Source organism: Neovison vison, chromosome 8, assembly GCF_020171115.1.
Source record: "Neovison vison isolate M4711 chromosome 8, ASM_NN_V1, whole genome shotgun sequence".
Lineage (NCBI taxonomy): Eukaryota > Metazoa > Chordata > Mammalia > Carnivora > Mustelidae > Neogale > Neogale vison.
This window is the reverse complement of record NC_058098.1, coordinates 53,745,408-53,761,532: the sequence shown is the minus strand read 5'-3', so window position 1 is coordinate 53,761,532 and position 16,125 is coordinate 53,745,408. Positions and strand designations below refer to the sequence as shown.

The window sequence follows — 16,125 nt, the reverse complement described above, 5'->3', positions numbered from 1 at the left end:
TGATACAAATAAGTTTTGCTGAGATAGCTATGTAATATTTTATGGTATCTCTTGCAGATTTGGCAAAAGCTCTGATGAAGGCTCTGAAGGAAGAAGGTTTTCCTGTCAGAACTCATTATTTCTGGCCATTGCTAGTGGGACGTCAGAAGGAGAAAGATGTTCAAGGTTAGGTTTTGCCTTTCACAGATTTGTAATGGTTCAGAGGTCCAGAATAGGTTTCTACACACATCTAGTTGAAGTCTTTGGGAAGGCAAACTTATTTCTGAGTAGTAGATCTTCTGAGAAAATAGAATTGATTTAAAATCACAGTCAGGAATCACATAAGCATTTTTCTTTTTTGAAGATGTTATTTATTTATTTAACAGAGAGAGAGCGCGATCACAAGGAGGCAAAGAGGCAGGCGGAGAGAGGGGGGAAGCAGGCTCCCCACCAAGCAGAGAGCCCAATGCAGGGCTCAATCCCAGGCCCCCGAGATCATGACCTGAGCTGAAGGCAGAGGCTTAACCAACTGAGCCACCCAGGCGCCCCTCACATAAGCATTTTTAAAAACAGAGTGGATTTCTTTCATCCTAATTTCACTACTGACTTATCTCTGATCTTGATATTCAAACTTGTGGGTGTAGTTTTAAGAAGTTCGTTATTTTTAAATTTTTCGAAAAACTTTTTAGTTCTTGATTTTGCATATATCGTTTGAAATTAGTTTGTCTAGGCTTATTCAAGATAAAGTTATGCATAATCAAGGCATTTTCTTTGTGGACCAGTCTCCTTAACTGAGCCGACTTACAATAATAGGAAAGACAGCAAAACTTTTCTTGTGAAATGAGTGCTCATGACCTGACAGCCTGCTGATTGAAGGACAGAAATGTTCAATCTTTCAGGTTCTTAAGTACGTTTAAGCATTTAGCATACTTTCCCCTTGTACACATGGGATGCCTATAGGATATGAATAAGAATTGAACAAATATTAAATTTTAGAGTACAGTATCTAATTCTTTGGTTTGCATTATTGGTAATTCAGAAAGAGTAGTCTCATAAAAAGATGCTTTTAACAGAAGTACTTCCCCCTTGGGGAAACAAAAAATGGTCTTTTTCATTTTATCTCGCAATATAATGTGCTTTAGAATGAGATGCAGAGTTGTTAGTATGACATTGGGTGACAAACAAAATGCACAAACAACAAAAAAAGTGCTTTTAGCAGACTTTCATATTGCAATTTTATTTTAAATATATAGTCGTCTCCTGGTCTAAAGGAAATAGTGAAACAAGTATTCCCTAATTGTTTCTGGCTATAAAAGTCTCAAAATCCTTTTTAGAAAAATCTTTGTCAAAACAATATGCTAGTCGATTAACTCTTTGCTTATCTTCCAGTTCTGAAAGCTCCAAGAAGTAACCTTTAACCTAGTATTTTTGAACCAGAGAAAGTTTACATCATTCCATGGAAATCTCTGGGCATATTGGTATTGTCCATTTCTACACAGATAAGAAAATACTTTCGAAAACACCCCCTGTTGAAATATTTGTCTGTGCATCAGGAAAATTTGCATTCTTTAACCTTACAACTATATCTAGACTTCAGCTGGTTACCACATTTTTTAGCAACTTAGTAAACATGAAAGAATTCAGGTAATTTCTTCCGATAGTTGTAGCTGGAACTAATAGACAAGTGGGCTTTATTTTCAATCCATCCTTTCATGGAATCTTATCATTTAGATTTCAAGAGTGCCTTGTTGAAAGCTCACTTCATATTAATGAAACAACTGAGAGGGGCAGAGAGATGTGATGACCAGCCTTAGGTTCCACACTTAGCTCTCAGTTGTGCTGGGATTAGAACTGAGGATTTCTGTTCTCTTAGACACTTTTTTAAAATACCGTAACACCTCCACATTAAACATTTTTAAGTGTTACGCTATATTTACTTTATAAAAAGTCTTAACTAGTATAAGTTAGATGCCGGTTTTTGCATTAAGGACATTTTAAAAAGTCCTGTCAAGTTTTTTAATCAAGGAAGGTTTTATCTGGAAAAATATAAAAACTGAGAAAGGTACAAGACAGTGCCAGTTTTGTTGTAGTTTTTGAAAACGAGTTTCTCCTTTGCCGGAGGCCCAGAAGTGTGTATTCTCCAATTTTCCTTCATGTAATAATAAAATGGTTCTACATATTCTATAAGGTTTCTTTAGGGTAAGGTAAGAAGGGCACTTTTTATTAGTGCAGTGAACTTTTTCTTCATCCGGGAAAAGTCCTATGTAAACTGGTAGAAAGAACAGAAGAAAATTAATGGCTGCCGTGATGGAGCTTGTAGAGGAGTTTTTTGTAAGGACTAAATAAAACCCTTCGGGAAATCAGAGACAGGTATTTAGAGGTCAGATCAAACTGAACCAAGAGTTTTCAGCAATATTGTGATGATAGCATACTGAGTTCTCGAACAGTTCAGCCATCTCCAACCCCTAAGAACGATTCTCCGAGCAACTTCCCCATGTCTTACTAGTATTTTTCTCTTGGGCACAAATGGGAAAGTCACCACTTGACAATTTTAGCAGATTGGCCCAAATGAGAGGCAATAACCCAGAATGATTGAGGATTTACATCTCTGGGTATATTTGGAAAACACAAAAATCAGAGTATGGAAGGGGTAAAATATAGAAGGAAGGACCAATATGAAAGCTTAAATGCCAGTTGAGTAAAGGGGTTGAATAGAGACTACTTCTCCAAAATAAGGAATCGCCTCTAATAGAGTGAGTGCCCTGGGTAGAGCCTGAAGTCATGTGGAGTATCACTTCTCAGTCTTTTGGCTAAGAGCAAGTGTAAAGTCATGTGGAGTAAACAGTTACAGTTGGTGAAAATTGTTGAGGTAAACCATTTATCTTTCCTAAAAGTTCAAAATTTTTCAGTTCTCTCTCTTTTTTTTTTTTTTTTTAAAGATTTTATTTAATTATTTGACACAAAGAGATCACAAGTAGGCAGAGAGACAAGGCAGGGTGGGGGCGGGACGCAGACTCCCCGGTGAGCAGAGAGCCTGATGTGGGGCTCAATCCCAGGACCCTGAGATCATGACCTGAGCTGAAGGCAGAGGCTTTAAGCCACTGAGTCACCCAGGTGCCCCAGTTTTTTCAGTTCTTATAAAACTTTTTGAATGGAGACTTTCCTCTAGATTGATAAACTTTGTCATGACTGCCTTTGAAATACTTCTATTAGATGGCTTAGTCTTAGTTTATGTTTTCTACATACACAGAAATTTGGGATCCATGTTTATATTTAAGTTAATATATGATTATTTTAGTCTTTTTCCTTTTAAAAGAAACACAAATTATATTTTTTAGGAGGAGGTAAGTATGTGAGCTCAATCACGTTTTTTCTCCTTGTTGATAAACGTTTCTGTCTGCCTATGACTCAGCCAATTCTTGAAGTAAATATCTTTGTATGCTCCCTCAGAATGCCTGAGGGAGTGACTGAACTTACTGGATTAGAAGGTGTGGACCCAAGGTTTTCCTAAACCAGCTTTAGCTTCAGTTAGAAAAAGACACAAGTTAAAAATGCTGGCAGTACAGGTCATCTAAATGAGCGGAATGCACTCCTCCCTTTAATACACATTATTGGAAAAATGATGAATTAAGAGAATAAAATGTATTTGAAGCATAAATATTGGGGGGAAGTGTTTTGTACAGAAATAGGATTCTTCTATTTACAATCAATTTGTTGGCCTCTTTTCAAACATTAAAAAATCAAATATATATTTACCTTACTATTCTACATTTATTCTCTGTATCATCTAAGGAAATACAAAAAATTAATAGGGTACTTTAAGACAGCTAAGATATTAAGTCATTATTGTTATTATTAACATTTATTTAGTATTTTTAGGGTTTCACACATTTTTTTTCCTTTAAATGATGACCCCGAGAGCTAAGTAGAGAGGTTTACTGTCATCATATATTATGGACAAGAAGCTGCTAAAAACCAGGTTTTGGTGGCATATTAAGGACTTGATCCCAGGTTCTTATTCCAGGAAAAAGCAGAGGTTTTTGCATATTTTGTGGTGTTACAAGCACCTGACAGCAGCTGTGAGACTTGGTTTCTTATTCAAGGTATGCCTTTGGTCTTGGAGCACTCACTTTAACACTTTTGTTAAAATAAGGATTGTTTGACTACTAAGACCTTCCTGGCTTGCTTTATTACATAGAGAAGTATATCACCCCAGTAGACTGACTTGAAAGCCTTGTTAATACAGTTGACCCCTATACAACACAGGTTTGAACTGCCCAGCTCCTCTTACACATGGAATTTTTTTGTTTGTTTTGGGATGAATACAGTACTGTAAACATTTCTCTTCCTTACAGTTTTCTTTTTTTTTAAAGATTTTATTTATTTATTTGACAGACAGAGATCACAAGTAGGCAGAGAGGCAGGCAGAGAGAGAGGAGGAAGCAGGCTCCCCACTGAGCAGAGAGCCTGATGCGGGGCTCAATCCCAGGACTCTGGGATCATGACCTGAGCCAAAGGCAGAGGCTTTAATCCACAGAGCCACCCAGGTGCCCCTACAGTTTTCTTAATAACATTTTTTTTATCTAGTTTACTTCAAGAACACAATATATAATACATAGAACGTACAAAATCAGTGTTAATTGACTGTTATTGGCCTGGCTTCTGGTTAGCAGTAGACTATTAGTAGGTGAGTTTTTAGGGGGTCAGAATTTACATGCAGTTTTTCTATTGCACTGGAGCTGGCACTCCTAACCCCTGTGTATTCAAGAGTCAGCTATTGATACTGATCAAAACTAAGGTGGTACTACTATTCTTTTTGTTCAGTGTGTTCTGTTTTTCCTCTTGTCCTCAGCCTTCCTCTAGGCCTAGGCCACAAGAATTTCTGCCTGTGGGTAATATTTATAATTGTTGGTACTTTGTTTCTATCCCTTCACTAGGCCTAGACCCTTATAGGTCAGAAAATTGTTCCATTCATTGAGTGACTTGACACAGGTTGATTTGCTTAATCTAACACTGGTGGCAGTTAGGAAGGATTAAGCCAAGTATTGTGTGTGTGTGTGTGTGTTTAAGATTTTATTTATTTATTTGACAGAGAGAGCAAGAGAGGGAACACAAAAAAGGGCAGTGGGAGAGGGAGAAGCCGGGTTCCCTCCAAGCAGAGAACCTGATGCTGGGCTCCATCCTGGCACCCCGGGATCATGACCTGAGTCCAAGGCGGACGCTTAATGACTGAGCCACACAGGCGCCCCAAGCCAAGTGTTGTTTGATAAAGTATCTAGATGGCACATTTCTGCCATATTGCTGTTTCAGATGTGTAAGCTAAGAAATTACGGCTCAGAAAGGTGACATTACTTGTTCACATTTGCATTGCCATTATGTGCTAGAACAGGGTTGAAAGCTAGGTCTCATTAAACTTTGAGCTTTTTTTTTTTTTTTTAAATTTTTAAAATTTTATTTATTTATTTATGTTTTGGTTATTTCACCAGAGAGTCTTACCAGAAACATAGCTACTTACTTTATACTGTGGTCATGAAAGCAGTCATTATTGGTGAGGAAGGATATCGAGGATATTAGATTAAACACAAGTCTATTACAGGTCATTGAAAAACAACTACCTATATGCCCTCCTCTCAAGTACTTAGTAATCTTTACATATGAAGAAGTGCAGTCTGATTTGCCATTTTTTACAGTAGTTACCCATGTTATTACTAGTAATTTTTAGTGAATTGTTAGAAGAATACTTCTACTAAATTTTGCTTTCAAGTCTTCGTAGGCTTGTTGGACTAACTTCATATACATATTCTCCTAAATTTATCACTAAACATGTGCTTTGTCTTTTGAGGGTTTTTTTTTCCTGTATTAATATCTTAAGAAATATATTTAAACATCTAAGGTTTTGAAGACCCATTAGGTGATTTTAAATATAATAAACTGTTTAACCTGAATAATAATCTGAATTTTATCTTAAAAAATGTGCAGATATTCATAACGTAGTCACACTTGCCTCTGTATTTCTGTGTGCAGTGGGAATTTTACAATCAAGTATTTGTACTAGAGCTCATTATGTAACAAGTTTATAGAAATACAGTTTTTCTGTGGGGGCTATGATAGGGTAAAAACAGGGACTTCCAGCGGGAAGCTTTGGGTTTTTTTGTTTTTAAGATTTTATTTATTTGAGTTCCCGCTCATCCTGCCCTCTGCAGCATTTATTGGGTCCAGTTTTCTTATGTCAGAAAATCCATCACTGCTCTGTAATAACAATGATGTTTTATGGCCTCTGTTCATTTGGGATACAGAGCATGAGGCGTTTTGCTTAATTATTTTAGACTTTCTTATGGCTGTCATATCTAGAATATTTCCTTAGCACTTGTTACTTAATAGATTGAAAAAAGGAGGAATTAATTTCTTTTCATTTATCGTATTCCCCACTTCTGTTGCTTTTTTGCTTTCTTTTTTAGACAAAACAAAATGAGTAGTTTTTTGTACGTTGTGATTCAGAAAGTAAATGAACTGAACTTTCTGATCTTTTGTTAATTCCAAGTACTTCATCTGTGTGCTTCTAAATTTAATCTTATAGGCGTAATTGAAGTTCTCAAAGCAATGCATGAAATGGGAATAAGTCCTGATCAAGAGACATATATAAATTATGTGTTTCCATCCTTTGATAGTGTGAGGTCAGCTCGTGCTGTTTTGCAGGTAAGTATAAGCAGGTGTGGTTTTAATTTCATAATTTAAGAGAGTGCTTTCCTCTTTCATTAGTAGTAACCAAAAAAAAGTCGTTAAGCTTACAAAAAAATGGTCATTGTCTATATAGAATTTTCTAAAGCTTTGTAAAAATACTGGTTAGTGTGAAGTCTATAGTGGTTAAACTTAAAAAACTTTAAAAGGTAAAGCAGCATTTCTTGTGTGTTGAAAGACGATAGGCCAATAACCGGGGGAAAATGTAAATAAAACAATAGATGTTCCTTAATCCCACTCTACAGTGTAACTGCAGTTTTCATTTTTTGGTCTTTACTTTTCACTTGTATATGAATTTTCATAATATACTCTTAGTATATGTACTACTCATTTTTTTTTTAAAAACACTCTTTTGTTTGACTCCAAGGCATTATTTTCCTACCCAGCATTTCCTGTTCCCATCAGAATAGGCAAGGCATTTATGAAGGGTCACAGGAAGAAACTGACTTGGAGTGTGCATTGGATCAGCAAGGGTTGTACTTTCCACTTGGAAAACAAAATGCTATACAATTAGGAGCAATGTGGCAGAGCACCAAACACTTTTAATAAGAACTGCTTTGTTCAGAAGATCTGTTTCCTAGGTGGTTATTCATATAATGCCTAGATTTTTCTAATATTTTTGGAGTGTTCTTTTGTTTCATTGAAATAATTACATAATTCCAATCCTCTTAAAGGCAGAGTATATGTCTTGAGTGTCTTTTACTTCTCTTCCCTAAGAACTTAGAGTATTTTGAGCCTGTGCTATACATATTTTACTGTTAAAAATTATATTTAAAAGATTAATTTTCCCACATATTCTTATTTCCCCAAAACCTGCTTTTTTTCACTTGGCACTTTCTATTATAGTATGTAATTCCACCAATTATTTTTTATGGTTGCTTGCTGTTTTATTGTATGGATATACCATAATTTATTTTTAGTTATTACTTACTATTGATTGGGTGGTTTTAAATATTGTGCTATTATACAGCTTCAGTAAATGTGTTAGAACTGAATTTTGGCTCAGAAACTTAAGTTATTAAAGAAGTGATGATGTTGGGACATGTGATTAACCATTTGGAGTTAAATAAAATTAAAATTGATCTTTACCTTACTGTATGTCCCAAAGTATCACTTTAGATCAGTGCACTGTTTGTTGTGAATGAGAGATTTGTTCTAGGGCCTTCAATAGTTAACTTCCTAGAGGGAAGGTGTTCTAAGGGTAGCATATTATCTGAATTTGAAGATAAGCATTTAACTTGGAATGTTGGAGCTCCATCTTACAGTTTTTGCTAAAGTTCTGTTATTCAGTTTACATATTGTTCTAGAAAATTAGTTTTTTTTTTAAAAGGACAGATTATCAAAGAATGTGGTGATATAAAGAAATGGGAAAGCGGGTAATTTGGCCTATCAGGATATTTTTAGCTGAGGTGTATTATCACTGAAATATGCTTTATCCCTAGGAAAATGGATGTCTACATGAAAGTAATGTATTTTCACAAGCTGAATTGAGAAATGAAGCAATTAATGGGAACTTAGCCTTTATTTTATCATTTTGTAAGTATGAAACATTAGCATTAAACCTGACAGATATTGATTTCAGTTACTACTAAGGGCATACAGGGTAGTTCATGCTCTCGACACCTACCTCAGGGAAGGTCAAGATAACTTTATGTGGTTTTTATATATTTTGCTTAAGTTAGACTGATAAGACTGTTGATGAGTTGAACTTGTGGATAATTTGGAAATAATTTTAAAGTTAAAAAGACCTAACTAAAAGTCAGTTTAGCTGCTGATTATGGGACCTGGAACGGGTCTTTTTGTTTCAGTTTCATGAAATGGGGATAGTTACTTATCTACCTTGTGGGAATCCTTGTGGAAAAAAAACATTTGAGCCATTGTTTCTGAAAGTGTTTTCTAAACTAATTCCTATTATAGCCATTGTTACATGAAGCTCATATGCTAGTCCTCATTAACCAAAACATAGCAGATATTTACTAAACACTCACAAATGCTATGGTGCTTTATAGTACCCATCACGTGTCAATAAAATTACCTACTTTGATGAAGATGGGCAGAGAGAGGTTAAATGATTTGGTCAAGGTTAGTGATTGAGTGAGAACCAAGGTCTTCTAATTTTAACCTTATTGTTCCACCCTACTACAGTTTACTAAATAAGACATTTCTTAAACTCTTCATTTTTTAATACATATATAACATTATTTGACTGTTTTTCTAATCTTGTGAAAAAGATGTCATTTAAAAACAAAACACACAAACATCAGTTTCCAAACTCCTAAAATGTTAGAAGTTAAGCTCAGATTAATGTGTACTCAAACTGTATAGGTGGAAGCATTATAAAAACCCTATTATTGGTATTTAAAATGGTTCATCTTAATATTGTAAGGGAAGGGCGAAGTGTTCAATCTGAAAAATGGTGACTGTTAGAGGTTACAGTTACTTGAGTTAAAGGTTGGGTTTTAATGCCAGCTGCTGTCTGAGGATATTGATTTTGCTTTCCACTCAGAATAATATATAGATTTGCCTTACTGACAGGATGAAAACAGAGGCATTAGCAGAGGAATCCGGGTGCACAAGGTGCATACATGAGAGCTGCCTTTTCCCTTTATCATACCATCCTTTGCACTTCGTTGTCAGCCTTGATTTTTCAGCCTTGTTTGTTGCTAAGGAAACTAGGTACTTTTTGTCAGCAGCCTTCATCTTGCTGAGATGTTTCTGGTCACCTTTTTAATGATTAAAAATTTGACAGTATTCTGTAAAATCCTAATTTGAATAGTATAAAAATAACTTTTTAAGAGATTATAGTGTTTTAAATTTGAGAAAGAAAAATTCCAGGAACTCTAAAGAGTACTTCAGACTACTCATGTCAGTGCCGTCCCCTCCTGCTTTGAGTTACAGGTCTTTGAAGAACAGTTCTGTAATTGTTGGTATTCACTGTGAGGCAGCTCCTAGGTAGGCACTTTTGGTTACTATCTCACAAGGAATTTCAGGTGGTAGAAAAGAGTACTGGCTTATCTTGATCCAGTTTGTGCGGTAGTAGGAAACATTTTCCCACTTGGGTTTGTAGGCATGGAAAATTAATTTGATTAAGCAGAGTAGAGGTTGCTGAAAGACACGTAGTCATGTCTACTTTAAAATTCCTTGAGTGAGTGAATGCTGAACATTAAAAAAATGATTTTTAGATTTTCAAGTGCTGCATAAAACCACTGAGAAACTTGTCCTCTCTGTTCAGGGATATAACATTTGATCTAAAACAGTTCTCCTTATGTGTGTGAGTTAAATTTTTATTCATATTTAGGAGAGATGAACAAATACTCTTAAAATCCTCTGTGACTTGTTCCTTGAGCTGTTTTTTTTTTTTGTTGTTGTTATTGTTTTAAGTTATCCAGGTATTTTAATCTTTTTTAAACTATAATCTGTTTTCAGAATTTTATGTGTACTATGACCTCCTCTGTAATTCTGTCCATCTTGGATCGTTTAATAGTCATATGACATGTGAGGAGATTAAATCGCTTACTTTAACATGGCACCATTTTAATACAATGACAGGGAAAAATAAAATCAGGAGATGCCTACTTTGATTTTTGCTCTTGCTAGTTATGGTAAGGGTTACATGAATCAGGCCTGTGTGGTAAGGCAAATCAGGCTTACAGTGTCAGCTTTGAAACATACAATATAGAGATTGTTAAATGACAAAATGAATGGTACAGCAAACAGATACTTAGAAAAGTGAAAGGTGACTAAATCAGTTACACAACAGAGGTAAAGACTTATTATGACTCTGGGTTGTCACTCCTACATGAATGAAGTCATTGATCATAGTGGACGGTGGAATGACAAAGTATGAATGGTTCAGTAAGACCCATTGCTGCTTTGGGAAAAGAACTTTTCTCCTTTAAAGGACCGAAGTCCTATAGGGTAGTTAGTCTCTTCCTTCATAGTGCCACATTGTCTAATAACATACAGTTTGGTATGTGTACCAGACCGACTCTCAGTGTGCTGGTAGATGATTAGATATTACCCTTTATACCAAAGAATATTTATAAATTCAGTAGTTGTATATATTCATGAAAATGAAGTAAAAATGTTTTTAAAGCGTAGCTTATATTGCAGATATATATATAACTATTATCTAATTAATTTTGTATAAGAACGTTTCCATTTTAAAAGTAAAATTTCCAAAATGAAAATTAAAAGGTTATGTGTTTCCAAAGAAGTAATAATTTGGTGGGTTTTGGTCTGGGTTTTAATTATCATCACTTTCTTTTGCAGTGGAATCAAATACACAGCCTTTGTCATTCTCTTCTTTGAGAGGCAGTCTAAGTCTAGGCTTTAGGAGGTAAGATCATTACCTTATTATATTATTTACCTGATTTCTCCTGTTTTTGTGACCTCTATAAGGAAAGATTTAGATATTATTTTCCAATATACCAGCTGCCTAAAATAATCATATCTGTGTTATTCTTCCTACCAACTAGTTGACTTGAATGTAGGCAGTCTTTTATATCATCTTTCCAAAAAATACCCACAAATTTGGCAAAATCTGTGTTTCAAAGAAGAAAGCACTGTTTGAAAATGGTGGGTTGGAGTTACAAAGTTGTACGTGTGTTTGATTGTTTTGAGTATTTAATTTCAAGGTAACTTCAGTCAGTGTAATACTGCTGTCTTCCTCTTTGTGCTCAGGGGTGTTAGTGACCTTTTCCCCTCTCAATTTTGTTATTTTTTAAAAAAGCTTATTTATTTATTTGCGATAGAGGAAGAGGGAGAGAGAGCAAGCATGTGCATGTGCGTGCATGAACAGAGATGGGGAGGGGGCAGAGGGAGAGGTAGGCTCTCCACTGAGCAGGGAGCCTGATGCAGGGCTCCATCCCAGGACCCTGGGATCATGACCTGAGCTGCAGGCAGATGCTTAACAGACTAAGCCACCCAGGCACCCCTCAATTTTGTTGTTTTGAAAATATTCAGACATTTTGAGTTGAAAGAATATTAAAGAAAAACCCTACATACCCTTTAAGTAGGTTCACCATTTTTTATATTTTGCCATATTTGCTTTCTCTAAACACTTTTTCTAATATATATACACACAAGCACATATGTATATAGACTTTTTTCTTTCTTACTGAACCACTTGGAGCTGTCGACATCAGGGTACTGGATCTTTCAGCTTCTCTCTCATAAGAACAAGGTCATCATCTGTATAATCATAATACCGGTGTCACTCCTAAAATAATATTTAATATCATCTAATATACATAGTTAATGTTTAGATTGTTTTCTAAAAACCTCTTTTATGGCTGCTTTACTTTCTGATTGAGGATTCAGTAAATACACACATTGCATGTGGTTGCTGTCTCTTTATTAATCTAGAATAATTCCCCTGCCTTTTTCTGGTTTTTATGACCTTGACTTTTTTGAAGAGTCCAGGTTACTTTCTCTGTAGATTTGTATTCATCTAGTTTTTTTTCCAGTATCAGATTCAGGTTGAATATTTTTAGCAAGAATATTTGATAGGCGATGGCATCTCCTACTGCAGCTAAGTGTGATCACTTGGTTATGCTGGTGGCTACCATATCTCTTGCAAAGGAACCGCATTCCCTTTGTGATTAGTAAGAAGTCTATGGGATGATACTTTGTGACAGACAGTGGATCTGTCCTGTTTCTTAGAACCTTTGATTCAGCGGTTTTAGCAGCCGTTGGTAACCTTGTTGAATTGGCTGTTCACACTGGTAGCTACAAAAGGATGGGTTTCTAATTTTGTCATTCTTTTTGTATTAATGTTAATGAGTTCAGATACTAAAAAGCTCAGTAATTTTTAGCCTGTTTGTTGGTGGGAGCAAGGGTTTTCTGTAGACATCTCCAGATACTCCGTGGCAGGCAAGGAGAGGTAGAACAGGTTAGTGGGATTCCTTGTTACTCCCCTTTCTTTAGCCAGTGCAGTTCTGCTCTTTTCAGGGATAGTTTTGGGTTAGGCTAACAAACAAGCAAACCAAGGACTGTGCCTTTAAAACTAAAGTTTGAAAATGCAGAATACATAATCAGCTGGATTTTTAAGAAAGAACCCATAAAAATAATTAAGCTCCTATAAGGTATTATGAAGTGAAGCATAGTAACATTGTCATTTGTCCTTGACAAATGTCTTGAAAGGTTTTTCATATAATCTTACAGGTCATGTGTATTTCCTTCTGTAACTCGATTAATGTTATGTTATACTTTTTTAGTCCGTTTGAATGGCAGTTGTCATATTTCACATGTCCTAGCTTTTTTTTCTTTTTTAAGATTTTATTTATTTATTTGACAGAGAGAGATACAGTGAGAGAGGGAATATGAGCAGGAGGAGTGGGAGAGGAAGAAGCAGGCTTCTCCCCATGCAGGGAGCCCGATGTGGGACTTGATGCTAGGACCCTGGGATCACGACCTGAGCCGAAGGCAGGCGCTCAACCGACTCAGCCTTCCGGGTGCACTAGCCCTTTTTTTTTTTTTCTAATTAACATATAATGTGTTATTTATTTCAGAGGTACAGGTCTTTGAGTCATCAATCTTATGTAATACCCACTGCTCAATACAACACATACCCTCCCAGTGTCGATCACCCAGTTACCCCATATCTCCACCCCTGCACCTCTCTCGCCTCCCCCACCCTCCAGCAACCCTCAGTTTGTTTTCTGTGATTAAGAGTCTCTTATGGTTTGTCTCCTAGACTTCTTAAACAAGGTACTTAGACTGTAAAGTTGATCCAGTGTGATGGGAAAAGAACAAGTTGTATATTCCGATACATACCTGGGTCATTCATTGAGCTCATAAGTGCCTTAATGATTAAAGTATATAGAGTAGCTTGTCCCTCCAGTAAATGCATCTGCTTGCTGCATTCTCTGTTTTTGCTTTTTAATTTTATGTCATCATCATTGCTTGTAAGAATTTTTGCTGTCACTGTTACAACTTTCAGTATATTTGCCGTAAGTAACCTACACACACTTAAATAATTTGCTGTTTTTGATTTATTGTGGGCTGGGAAATTAGGCAACCTAAATTGTGGTAATTTGGGAAAATAAATGGTTTAAATAAAAACATTTGTATCTTTTGTTACTATTTTGTAACAGATTTTGTAGCAGCTGTTTGATTAGAACAGAAGCTCAGTGTTTGTTTGGTTTATTGCATGATCTTCAGTGCTTAGATTAATACCTGGCACATGAATGGTACTGTTGAACTAATTACAGAGGCCTTTTTACAGAATTCCTGTGTGTTTAGGCATTGCCTTTAATTCAGCAAGTATTTATTGTGGAGTTTGGAGATGCTGTTTGGGATCAGACTGAAATATGGTAAACAACATAGTGGAACGTGGCCTTTATTTTGAGTAAAGTAGACTAATTTTTGCAGTGTAGAGGCTTGTTGGAGGCAGAAGTACATCCCAGATATATTTCTCATTTCTGAAAATTCAGTTTGGATTTTTAAAAATACATTTTCCATATCTCCTTAACATACTCATCATGCTTTTTTGTTCATTCTTGACTGTGTAGAAATGTTATTGATAGATGTTTTGGTGTCTTTGTCTATTAATTCTATCATTTGTGTCATTTCTGGGACTATTTCTTTGGTTAATTTTTTTTTCCTTCATTGTACATCATACATTTTTGCTTCTTGGTAATTTCTGATTGGATGCCTGATGTGGAATTTATTCTGCTGAAGGTGGATTTTTTTTTTTTTTAATTATTCCTTTAAATATTTTTGAACTTTGCTCTGATGTCTTGAGTGAAGTTTCTTGGAACTCTTTTCTTAGTGCTTGCTTTTTTGCTTTGTTACACAGGATTAGAGCAGCCTTAAGTCTAGGATTATTCCCACTAAATTAATTCAGCCCCACTACTGAGGTAGTGTCCTTCTGAGTATTCTGTCCACTAGCCCATGGTTTTTTTGTTTGTTTTTAAAGATTTTTTGTTGTTGTTGTTGTTGTTTTAAAGAACTCTCTACACCCAATGTGGGGCTTGAACCCACAGCCCTGAGATCAAGAGTCACATGCTCCACTGACCGAGCCAACCAGGCATACCTACCTCATTATGTATTTTTTAGATCATTGGGAATGTGAGCTATTCCCATGCCTGTGTGGGTTTTGTCTTCTTCAGTCTCTGGAAAGGTCTCAGATAGTTGCCTAGGCTTCCCTCACTCCCACATGATTGTAAGTACTGCACTAAAGATAGCTGTAGGTCTCCAGAGCTCTCTTTAAGGGTCTCTCCTCTCTCGTATTCTGCTCTGTGTCAGGTTGTAACTAGTCCCTTCTGGGAAAGTATTTTAAATCTGTAGGTTCTAAAACTATATTATGTTGGTGAGTTTTTCTTACTGTAGATATAGAAAAGTTTCAGGCTGTGGTAATTTGACATTATTCATAGGAATATGTGCAAATTTTGAAACATTTGTGACTAGAGGTGATGTATTCTCTCCCACCTCATAAACTATTAAAAATTAAGAACATAATCAGTGTTGTTGTAATCCAGTATCTTAGCGTTAAAATGTAGCCTTCTGTTCTTTTATTTGATGCTGAATCAAATAATATGTATATTTTAGAATCCTTTTGCAAGGGGGGGGCACCTGGGTGGCACAGTCAATTAATAGTCTGACTTTTGGGTGGGGAATCTCAGGGTGGTGAGAACAAGCCCCATGTCAGGCTCTGCGCTGAGCGCAGCCTGCTTAAGTTTCTATCTCTTCTTTCCCTCTGCCCCTACCCAGTGCATTTGTGCGTTTGCGCTGTTTCTCTCTTTCTCTCAAGTAAATAAATCTTTTTTTAAAAATCCCCTTGCAGGACATTTACTACAGCTGTGCAGTCACCTATCGTGTGCTTCTCCAGAGTCCCATTGTACTCTAGCAACTTTAGAATTGGCTGAATGAGTAGAAGAAAACTGAGTGCTGATTGGCATTCCCACTAGAGTCCAAATTAACTGCAGCTCCTGTAAGGATTAACACAGAAGAGATTCACTTAGTTACTCCTTACCAAAGTAATTGTTTATAATCATCCACAATGTAAGAAGTTATAGAGCATTGAATGAGATTTTCAGTCACTTTAGCTAATTCTAAGGGAACCTTGGACATGCATTCAATATTGGCATGTGATTTTGGCATAGTAAACTTCCTCCTAAGTGGCAGGTCCATGGTCTGTGAGTCAGTAGTCCCCAGCCTGTGTTCTGTAACCTGTTGGCCCAGATTAACTCTTTATGCTCTCCCACAATATTTTTGAAATACTAATACTATTTTTCTTCATGTCCTTTAAGAGTACTGTTTGAGTGGTGAGCTAGTATTTCTGTAAGTTGTTAAGCTCAAGACATGGTCATTAATTACCAATCAAGTATATGCCTTCCTGAAGTTTTCCAATTTATAAATTGTTATTATATGTAGACAAAGTCATCTGTAGAATACTATTTAAAT

General features: G+C 36.0%; 1 protein-coding gene across 1 annotated transcript in view; it reads left to right on the top strand.

The window, feature by feature from the left end:
* The window catches only part of LRPPRC (leucine rich pentatricopeptide repeat containing), a 103,227-nt gene that overhangs the window by 21,801 nt on the left and 65,301 nt on the right, over positions 1-16,125 (top strand). The window contains exons 11-14 of the mRNA XM_044263618.1: positions 58-165; positions 6,557-6,675; positions 8,160-8,253; positions 10,990-11,056. Of these exons, the coding sequence (XP_044119553.1) occupies positions 58-165; positions 6,557-6,675; positions 8,160-8,253; positions 10,990-11,056 (388 nt within the window). The remainder of the gene's footprint in view (positions 1-57; positions 166-6,556; positions 6,676-8,159; positions 8,254-10,989; positions 11,057-16,125) is intronic.